We start from the raw sequence: 11158 nt of genomic DNA on the forward strand, positions 1-11158 counted from the left end.
TGACCACAATACCTGCGGTCGGAATGCAAACAAAAAACACAACTCTGATAATGTATGCACTGTCCTTGAAATTGATTGGTCCACACCTGAGACAGCTTTCCTTAGAGCCTAGTCTCACATGGTGTTGGACCAGATGACCAATACATTTCAAGGACAGTGCATACATTATCAGAGTTGTGTTTTTTGTTTGCATTCCGACCGCAGGTATTGTGGTCAATGCAAACATGACTCCTTGTAAAAAAGGTGTCAGTTTTGTTGTCAGATAAAAGGGTAAAAAAACAATTATCATCTTTCCTCAATGGTCGAGTCGTCCAGAAAGAACGGCTGCCTCCCCCTCCCCCCTCACCGCCGCTTGGTTCACCGGGTGCAGAATTGGACGCCCCTGCGGATGTTCCAGGAGTCGGACCACTTCTTCCGATCCTTGGGGATGATCCCGATGCCCCCGGAGTTCTGGAATAAGTCGATGCTGGAGAAGCCCGCGGACGGGCGCAAGGTGGTGTGCCACGCCTCCGCCTGGAACTTCCACAACCGCAAGGACTTCAGGTGAGCCGACACGGCCCTGTGCTCGCTGTCATGTCCTCTTCATCCCATGTGACGTCCCCTGTGACATCTCCTGTGACACCCCCTGTGACATCACCTATGACATTTCATCACTTCTCGTCACATCCCCTGTGACGTCCCCTGTGATATCCCCTGTGACGTCCCCTGTGACATCCCCTGTGACGTCCCCTGTGACATCCCCTGTGACATCTCCTGTGACATTCCGACCGTGGCTCTTGATTGCTCCGGGTGACGAGGGGATTGGAGGAGAGCGGTGGGCCAGGCACCACTGGGACACGGATAACAACAAGCGTGAATCAGGCTCTCAAATCGCGCTTGTTGGTCACCTGCGTGAACGGCCCACGCGGGGGCACGCGACACGCCCGCCACACCCGCGCGTCCTGGCCTGGCGCGCAGGATCAAGCAGTGCACGGTGCAGACGATGGACGACCTGGTGACGGCGCACCACGAGATGGGCCACGTGCAGTACTTCCTGCAGTACAAGGAGCAGCCCGTGCCGTTCCGCGACGGCGCCAATCCGGGCTTCCACGAGGCCATCGGCGACGTCATGGCGCTGTCCGTGGCCACGCCGCGTCACCTTCAGAAGATCGGGCTGCTGGAGCGGGCCGAAGAGAGTTACGGTGAGCGTCAAAGGCCGTCCGTCCCTCCCTCCGCAACCCTTTTGTCAATCCACTGGTGGATGAGGGTCTGCCCTCGCCGCGAGGTGTTGTGGGGGGTCACTTGACCGTACTTCACCAAACCGGTCACTGTAGGTTGGTTTAAGGCCCGGGGGCATAGACAGATAGCTTATAAGTACAGTACAACAGTGGATTTTGCTGCACGACCCCTGCTGGCCGCATAGCCACGCCGATGACAACTGGGCGTGTGATCTTGGTCGCTCGTCCAAGCGCTGCTCACGATCGACTCTGTTGAGCCTTGGAGATTCGAGGAGAGTGGGGCGCCATGGTGACGAGATGTTAACTGCCTTGACTGGTATACATGGGATCGTGAGTTCGATCCCAACCCTGACGCCTGCTGTTTGCATGTTCTCCCCGTGGTCGCGTGGATTTTTCGCCGGGCCCTCCGGTTTTTTCCTCACACATTTAGAATCGACATCACGCTTTTCGAGTATTTGGCTGCTATAAATATCCACCGCGATCGGTCACTTCGTCGAGATGTCATTTGTGATAGCCAGGTCAGTGGCTCTAAACATTTCTTGGGGGGGTTTTAACGTAATTATAGGGTTTTTCCCCTTTTTTTCTGGCAACAAAACTGAAACCTTTTTACAAGGAATCATGTGTGTATTAACCACGATACTTGTGGTCAAAATGCAAACAAAAAACACACTGGTAATATATGCATTGTCCTTGAAACTGATTGGTCCACACCAGAGACGGCTTTCTTTTGAGCCTCGTCTAAATTGGTGCTAGACTAGCGGACGCCACAAGGCGTACAGTTCAGAGCGGGTGCTGGGCGCTCGCGGAGCGTGACCCCCGTGGCTCGCGGCGATTGACGCGGTCGCGGCCGCTTTTAAGCCGTCGTCGCGCTGTGCGCGTGAGCAGAGAGCGACATCAACTTCCTGATGAGCATGGCCCTGGACAAGGTGGCCTTCCTGCCGTTCGGATTCCTCATCGACCAGTGGCGCTGGAAGGTGTTCGACGGACGCGTCTCGCCCGAGCAGTACAACCAGGCGTGGTGGGAGCACAGGTGGGGGGGGGGGGGGGGGGGGAGTCCGCGTGCCAGCGCCGGATAGGAGCATGACGCCGCGTCCCCCGGTCTCGGCTGTCGATGTTGCCGAGGAGCCGACGAGACGTGCGGCTGTGACGTCGCCGCGCGGGGCAAGATGTGTTCGTGGCGTTCGCGAATTTTCATAAATGCACGAGCACACGTTGGCACTGCAGCCAGACTGAGGCTTCCTCGGGATCGTTCCAGTACGGCATCGATGCCTCTTTGATATAATCGAGCCGTACTACAGCACGAATGGGACTCTTAAAGTTCAGTGTAAATGCCCGACGGATCAAAGAGGCAGTTTCAATGGCGGCATATCTGGATTGAAGCCCGCAGTTCACTTGCAGTAGATCAGCGATCCTTCCATGACGGTGGTGGTGCGGGCAATGTGGTGGCGAGGGCGGCGAGGGCGGCGTGGTGGGAAGGGTGACTTCGCGGTTTGTGCCGACAGACTGAAGCTGCAGGGCGTGTGTCCACCTGTGCCCCGCACGGAAGCCGACTTTGACCCTGGGGCCAAGTTCCACGTGCCATCTTGCGTGCCCTACATCAGGTCATCTTCACATCCACTCGCACACACGGGCACACACCCGGTCAGCAAGCGGGCTTCACGGAGCGCGAGAAGTAGGGTTAACACACGGATGGTCAGGCCAGTAAAATGCTACTCACATAATTCGGTGCTATTCCAAGTGAGATTTAATACAGTTAACTGCGTCCGTGTTATCAATACCGCGCTGTGATGGTATGGGACCATGCGTGTGGCTGTAAAGTCCATCAAGGCGTTAATAAGTGTGAACACGAGGTAGCAAAATGGATCGGGGGCCCTTCATGGCCGTGTCAGAGCACTAGGCCGAAACTGCTGAGATATTCAGTGTGAGCCAGCCACCCGTGCCTGAACCGAGTTCCCAGTGAGTTGAATGAATGTTCTCGGTCCAGTTACCAATGATTGCACCAAAACACAAAATTATCATATTAGATTAAACATGTTTAGTTTGATTGACATGGGATGAGCAATCTTGTGGTGGCATTTAAACATTGTGCCTCGAGTGAGGACATGAGGTCGCTTAAATTACTTCCTGAGTAGTTCTGGGATGCACTGCTCGCTGTGAGACGTCCCAATAGATTTTTTTTTTAGTTTTCCTGACCCTGAAGCCGATAGCAAAAAAAAACACGAGTGGGAGCGCCGCCCAGGGAGCGAGCGAGTTAGCGAGTGAGCTTCCTGAGAGAGTGTCCCGAGTGAGCATTGCGAGCATCCCGAGCGAGTGAGAAATTGTCCCTGAGCAACGTCCCGAGTGAGTGAGCGAGCGTCCGGAGCCAGCGAGCCAGCGGCTTCCCGAGCGAGCGTCCCGATCGAGCGCGTCGCTCTGCCGTGGCTGCAGGTACTTCGTGAGCTACATCCTCCAGTTCCAGATCCACGAGGCGCTGTGCCTCCGCGCGGGGCACACGGGGCCCCTGCACACGTGCGACATCTACGGCTCCACGGAGGCGGGCAGCCTGCTCGCGTACGTCGTCATTGTCATCATCATCATCCCTCACGCCCCACACACACCGCATGCTTCATATTGCTCTGTGCCGGTCGTCCTGTCGAGAGCATCATCTGTTCCTCCCTCCGGTTCACACCGACCTCAAGTGTCAAATAAACCCAGCCCTGTCTCACAGCCCAGTTGGGTGCCACGGTGGCGAGATGTTAACTACCTCGCCTGGTACACAGGAAGTCGTGGGTTTGAGCCCGATCCTGACGCCTGTATATTTGGAGTTTGCATGTTCGTCCCGTGGTCGCTTGGGGTTTTTCTCTGGGTATTTGGCTGCTATAAATGTCCACACGATAAGCCACGTTGTTGAGCTATCATTTGTGGCCAGGTCGCTTCTGAAAAATAGCTACATAGCTCAGTGGTCGGCCTTACCTGGTAAAATAAATAGTTTAGTTTAGTTTCAAGTACACGCAGCCCCGTCTCACAGCCCAGTTACTCATATTGAACATTGCCACCCGTCTCCAGAGGCACATGGGCCGGCATGGTGAAGTTCAAATGTGATTTGTAACTTTCATTCTTACCTGTGTATCGATAGTTTCAAATTTAACGTGCAATTTTATTGAGGGACTCTGCGTTGTCTTGACGTGGTCTGGAATTGTTTTCTCTGTTGCTGCCTTGCCCAAGCTTAGGAATTGGTGTAGTATGCAATGTGTACTGATATACTTTATCTGTTTTATTTATTTAGAGTTATTTGATTACATTTCCTATACTTTGCACTCCCATCGTTGTTTATATTCTTTGTATGTTTGTTGTAACTTTTTAACCTGCCCCTACTGGACCATCTGTGACAAGTTAGCTTCATAGCTCATTGGATTTCTCAAAGGATAAACAAAGATTCCGATTGTGATGGCCAAACAACCTCTTTAACCGACACAACGTGGAGAGGGAGAGAGAGGAGATAGGCCCTCGTTCAAAAGTGGATCGAGAGGGCTGTGAATTAAAGTTCATACCAACGAACTGTTCGCCGTTGCTGATGAACGGGGAGTGTTTTGTCAACGCCGAGTGTGTGGTACACCTCTGGATTAGCACCGTTGGCTAACGTACGGTGCGAAAGAAGTTCAAAGTACGTGCGTGTGTATGTAAACGACGCCCCATTCCTCCCGGCGAGTCCACGGTCAACGCTGCTCAGCTTAGATCTTCCCACAGAAACAATGGACGGCGCTTGACCGCATCCGCACGAGCAACGAGATACACGAGTGGAAAACAAAAGCCTCTCTTCCTGTGTGCATTCTGTGGCCACAAACACCGGCGCCGTGGAAAATGTAACCTCACACAGAGGCCCCAAAAACAATGTGAAAGGCGGCGCATCAACAACAAAGCAATTTAAAGAGCCAAATCACGTGGAATTGCATCTCCAACTGTAGCTCACCACCGGGGTGTGCTAAATCACCATCGCCGAATTCCTAAAGCGTGAGAACAATTCGGGCCAAGTTGTAAATTCAGAGAGAGTTTTGGGGTTATGATTTTTCATCATCACAATTGCGCGTGCGTGCGTCTCCCCCACGTGCAGCGAGGCGATGCGGCTGGGCGCGAGCCGCCCCTGGCAGGACGCCCTGGAGGTGCTCACGGGGAACCGCTCCATGTCCGCGGCCGCCCTCCTGCGCTACTTCGAGCCGCTGCTGCTGTGGCTGCATCGCCGCAATGGGGAGCACGGGGACGTCGTGGGCTGGCCGAGCTACGACTGGCGCCCGTGTGAGTGGTCGCGACAACCCCGCTGACCCCCCCCACCAGGTCCGCCGGTCTCCTCGTCGCAGCGATGCTGTCGGCGGTTCCGCCAAGCCCCGACGCGCTTTGCTCGAGCAGCCGTTCTCTATCGGGCGGACGCGGACCCCTGGGGGGGTACCAACGTGGCAATGTCCCCCCAGGAGGGTACGGGAGGAGATTTATAAATGTGTGAAATTGTGTCATTGGTGAATAATTACGTATGAATCTGGCAATGTAAAATAACTGCAATGAAATTAAAATCCATATGGTAACCTAGAATGATATAAAAGACCTTTTTAAACCCACTGATAGTAAACAATGCGGGTTTCCAAGAGTAACCAGTGAGCACAACCTAATTATGTCATATCATGGGACCTTTTTGCCAGTTTCAAAGTATGAAAAATAATAATATATTACTACCTACATGACTTTCCCGAAAGAATCAAAGAGTATGGATTCCTGCAGGCACGAAAGTTTCAAATCAAGATATAAAAAAAATTTGAATAGGTTTTACCTTTTCTGGCAATAAAACAGGCTTTTAAGACGTTCAAACACCAAATAAATACCTTTTGCAAATAGCTTTTGGCCCTTTAAAGGACTGATTCGTGACGTTATTCACGTGCAATACGGCTCTTGATATATTGAGTTTTTTTTTACACCGAATTCGGAAAAAATATTATATTCTTGTTATGATGATAAATAAGAAAAGGGTTTACTTTTTCTGGCAATGAAGCAGGAGTTAAGATGTTCAAATACCACACAGATACCTTTTGCGAGGAATCAAGTCTGCATTAACCACACGTACATGTGGTGAACATGCAGACAAACATGCTCTGATAATAAATGCATTGTCTTTGAACTGATTGGCCTACACCAGAGAGGGCCTAGTCTCACCAGTGTTAGCCTTTTGTAGCCTCACTTCCAGTGTCAGACCAGAGAACAACGCCAAAATGTGAACAGTTCAAAGACAATGCCACACGCATCAGAGCATTTATCGCTCTGGGGTTAGCAGCATAATTACGTCACGCATCACAGAGCGTCCGTTGAATGTTTTGTATTCGCTTGCAGTTACTAGCTAGTTTGGATACCTCACAAAATGGAGAATTGGTTCAAATATTGGCGTTCATTATTCATACATTTATTTCTCAGAGCCATGTAAGGTCAGGCAAGCAGGGTGGTGCTCGGGTAAAACAAACGTCAACAAGATGGGTGGGGGCAGTAGCCAAGTAAAAGGTTGAGAATGACCGCGCTCGAGGACGGCAACGGGGGGCCGGGCACGGAGGCTCACGCGGCGCCGTCGTTGCGTTTCAGACGGCGGCTACGGCGCGGCGCCCGTCTCCACCTTCCTGGGGATGGAGGTGAGCGAGCGAGCGGCCGCGGCGGCCCAGTGGCTGCTGCTGCTGCTGCTCGCGGCCGCGGCGGTGCTCGTCGTCGCCGCCAGCGCCGTCGCCGTCCGCCACTGGAAGAATCGCGCGCCGGCCTCCCAGCTAGAGAACGCTTCGTGACGTCGCCGAGACGACACCGCCGCCGCCGCCCGGATACGGCAGCGCCGGTCACCACCACCGCCGCCGCTGCCACTGCCGGTCACCGCCACCGCCACCACCTCCGACATGCGGCTTGGGAGATCGGCGTCGCGCATGTCGCTCGTTTCGCGTCATCGCACCCCGCCCACCCGCCCGACCTCACGCACCAGGGAGGCAAACGCCATGGCCCCTCGTGGTTTTTGCACGCTACTCAGCGGAATTAGAAGCGTCCGCCGAAAGGAAGTTTTGGGGGGCGGGGGGGGGGTTTCTGACGAGGCGCGTCCACAAGACCGTCGCTCGGACGCGTCAGCCGAATGGCTCCCTTGGAAGCGGCCCGTGACCGCGATGAGGGGGATCTCCCCCGGACTACGTTGAACTTTCATTCGCACCATACGTAGCCAACCGTGCTAACCGGGAGGGCGCTCCACCAAGGCGGGCTCGCTCGCTCCGGGCTGGCAAGGGACGCCAAGTGACCTGGCGGCGTTCTCACCGGCGTCTGCGTCGTCATTGGCAGCGTCGTCGCCTCTTTAGAGAGGGCCCACCCCCCCCTCGGGAGGAGCATGAAGCCGACTGTTTCAACATTTTCCGAACGCACGATCGATCGTCGCTAATCATTGCCGCCGACTTTCTTAAATTGCTAAACGTGCTTAGCTAAATAATAATTTTCCAACTCATCGCGTAACTTTTGCTGCTGCTGCAGTGATTTAAGGAGATATGTAATTTATACAGAATTAATATTTCTTGAACAGGTGACACAATACAGTTCAGTAGCGATGGATGCACCTGTAATTACCGTGTAAATCCACTCTTGTCCCCGACTATAAATTGATTCCCATGATGAATCTGCATGGTGGCCTCCAATCGATGCCATACCAGGCCGCAGGCTTACGATGCGATTAGCACGTGGTACCGGCTAACAAGCACATCCACGACGCATGCAGTGCACAATTGCGCCCCCACCTTCACGTATTCCATCAGGCCATTTGGCATCAGCAGGGCCGTATTATCCAATAGGCGCAGTAGGTACCACGTAGGCACTGTGCCTAGGGCCTATGAAAATTAAAGGGCCTACGTAAAAAAACACATTTGACCATGTTTGATTTTGTATTATAAAAAAAATGTAACCCAAGATATCTTCTGGAATAAATATACGTATATAGCAAGGATAGGCACACAGCGCACTCCCATCGAATTACAGCACAGACTAAATAATGAACGCATCAGCAGTAACGACGTCTGTCTATTGGCTAGACGAAGTCCGCATGAAACAAGCGAGTGACCAGCGGCTGTTGTTCTGCCCCATGGCAGACATGGGGGGGGGAGGGGGGGTGTGTTTACACAGGAACGTCCTGATATGGTGTTGAGTTTGGTCACGTGATCACGAAGTTACGAGTTAAGGGTCTCGAAGCCACGAGGCAAGGAAGGGGTGTCAGCCATTACACAGAATACTAAATTGAGGCACAATTAGCGTCGCAGTGAAGACGGGTGCATCTGTTCATTATGGGACTTTAAGAAGCATTTTCTGTAGGTGCGTTTATGTTCCTGTAATACTGGGGATGCTGTCATGTTAGGATTGCCTTTATAATGCTGTGAAATTGTTTTGATAAATACGAGGCCTAGTTAACAACGAAGCCTGCCACTTGCATTATTGTGAATGTTATTTGTAGTTGGATAAGCCGAGCCAGATTTGTACCCATGTAACTTTAATGCGTTCGTGAGAGCAAGGATGAAGAAGTATCTCATCCACAGTTCAGTGTTAAGTGCAGCGCTGTACATTTGGGATGCAGTATGGTGATTATACAAAGTGACCTTATTTAACACAGTAGCTTGTTGTATAGGTATTCAGTGCTAATGAAGGTGCCTGGTCCATCCAGGACCTATTATTGAGATTCATGTTATCTAAGACAATGTTATGATGCTGCAGTATTCATTGTGGAGTGTACTAATTCACACACACTAGTAGGAGGTACTCCCTTTTATTCCGGCCTTCACAGCCTTTAGGGGATAACCACCCACCGGGTCGGGACAGCCAACATGCTGCCAGACCCCCAGCTTGAAGAGGGTGAAGATCACGATGACGACGGCATGACGGGTTCCACTCCAGATCGCAGCGGCCCCGACTGTGAGTCGGAGCTCGCCTTACATCCTGCCCAGCGTGGCCAGGATCCGCTCTCGGCCCCGCACCCCTCTGGATCTCCCAGATTGCTCTGTGCCTTGCCCGCAGGTGCAACTGGTAGAACGGGCTGTTACCCCTAATTCTATTGTCTACCAATCTCCCAGCGGCACGCGCTCCAGTGACTCATTCCACGCCACTACAATTGTATTGATATTGCAAGTATTAACATATGCTGTATTTTGTGCTGTTTTTCCATCAGGTTTACCTCGTTCTATTCATTAAATACGTTGGAGTCGCATGTTCACCATGGCTCTGAAGGTTTATTGAATGCGAGGTTAACTACTCGGATAGTGATGTAATGCAGCGCACAGCGAGGCCGAGACAGCTGTAGTGGTAACATGGAGGCAGCAGTAGCAACTGCAGAAAGCTATCAGCGAAGGCCTACGAAACAAGTGCCCGGGGTCCTACAAGAACCTTAATCCGGCCCTGGCCATTGGTGCCAACATTTTCCCACGAATGTGCCGTGCTTCACAGACGGGTATAGTCCACACACAAGGTATGCTTGTTGGCGCTCTGCACTTGGAGTGTGCTGGATGTCGCGTTCACTCTCCACTTTGGTGACGCAGTGCCGTGTAATGATAATAGTTTACATGTATAAAGCACCCTTAGACATTTAAAGAAATCTGCGTACGATCAACTCTAGAACTTCACGGAATAGATGAGCTTATCCGGCCTTCACGTTTTGTAGCCTGTGAACGAGCGTGTTGATGAGCGTGAAGCGATTCATAACATTTGGGGTTTTTTGTTGCCAAAATTTGCATTGTCTTTCACATTCAAATAAACATACCACTGAAAAAATACATTTGAAAAAAACCCTGAAATATTTGTGTACGTACGTCCCAGGGGCGTGTCCAGCAAGGAGATGGAGCCATGAAATCCGTTGACTTTTGCGTCGCAAGATCGTCAGAGGCGGCTTGGGAAAGCGTTGATCCAGCAGTGGATTGATCATGGCTGTTTAAGATGAGTTCTCTGACATGTAAATTGTTCCTCATGCCAGTTATTGAACCCATAACCTTCCCGTTTCAATTAAAAGTCCTTTGGTGTGCTCGGCACTCACTCTCCCACGCACTCTGCACCCATTCTACACAATGCACGGAACATTTTGAGTCAACTATAGATTTTTTTTGTTCAGTAAAAAAAAGATAAAACTGTACATGAATTAATAATACCGTTTGGAATGTTTCATTCGGAAAAAAATCGTTCCTTACAGGCGGATGAGCCCATAAAAACGCGATTCGATGCTATCTTGTCACTCCGGTCCGTACGTGGATGAGTTAATATCTCCAATCGGATTGTGTTTTTAAGCTTCACAGGAATCAGATCGGATCGGTGGCGAGATGTTAACTACCTCACTAGGTATACAGGAGGTTGTGGGGTTGATCCCGAACCTAACGCCTGTGTATTTGGAGTTTGCATTTTCTCCCCGTGGTCTCGTGGATTTTTCTTCGCTTCCTCCGGTTCCCCCCCTCCCCCTCCATATGTCGACAACACCACGCGTTTGGAGTATTTTGCTGCTTTAGCATTTCCACGCAAGGTAGTTTGCAGAGTCTTCTTGGTTCTTTCGGTAAAGTCACGTAGAATGGAAATAATAAAATAATAAAAATAAAACAATCAAATCATTCTCACGACGTTTCGGCCACAACGCAAGCAGCCGTCCTCAGGTGAAGAACAGGTCTGTCGAGAAGACAGAGTCTGAATGACAACCCCAGGGTTGGAGCGTCTATTTAAGCTGGGAGAGCGTCTGGACAAAATAATTTGCATATCAATAGGAATTTTAGCATATTTATGAAAAATGCAGATATGCGATTAATACTACTTGTGAAATGCGTAGGAGGTTTGGCGGGGGGTTTAAAATCATGTTTTGCCCGTGCATTATGCAGGATTAGCAGCATCAAAGGGAGGGGATAGGGGGAAGCATTAATAAAGGGAAGGAATGTTAATAGTATGTAGCTGTAAAT

The 11158-nt window shown here is 51.3% G+C and overlaps 1 protein-coding gene across 1 annotated transcript in view; it reads left to right on the forward strand.

Moving 5' to 3' along the window:
* LOC133349797 (angiotensin-converting enzyme-like) overlaps positions 1–10008 on the forward strand; it is a 37078-nt gene extending 27070 nt beyond the window's left edge. The window contains 7 exon segments of the mRNA XM_061563559.1: positions 371–543; positions 958–1181; positions 2103–2247; positions 2720–2818; positions 3645–3767; positions 5308–5489; positions 6813–10008. Coding sequence (XP_061419543.1) covers positions 371–543; positions 958–1181; positions 2103–2247; positions 2720–2818; positions 3645–3767; positions 5308–5489; positions 6813–7006 — 1140 coding nt within the window. The 3' untranslated portion in view covers positions 7007–10008.
* Positions 10009–11158: the final 1150 nt, after the last annotated feature.

This window comes from Lethenteron reissneri, chromosome 31 (assembly GCF_015708825.2).
Source record: "Lethenteron reissneri isolate LAM-NWPU_2019-01 chromosome 31, ASM1570882v1, whole genome shotgun sequence".
Classification (NCBI taxonomy): Eukaryota; Metazoa; Chordata; class Hyperoartia; order Petromyzontiformes; family Petromyzontidae; genus Lethenteron; species Lethenteron reissneri.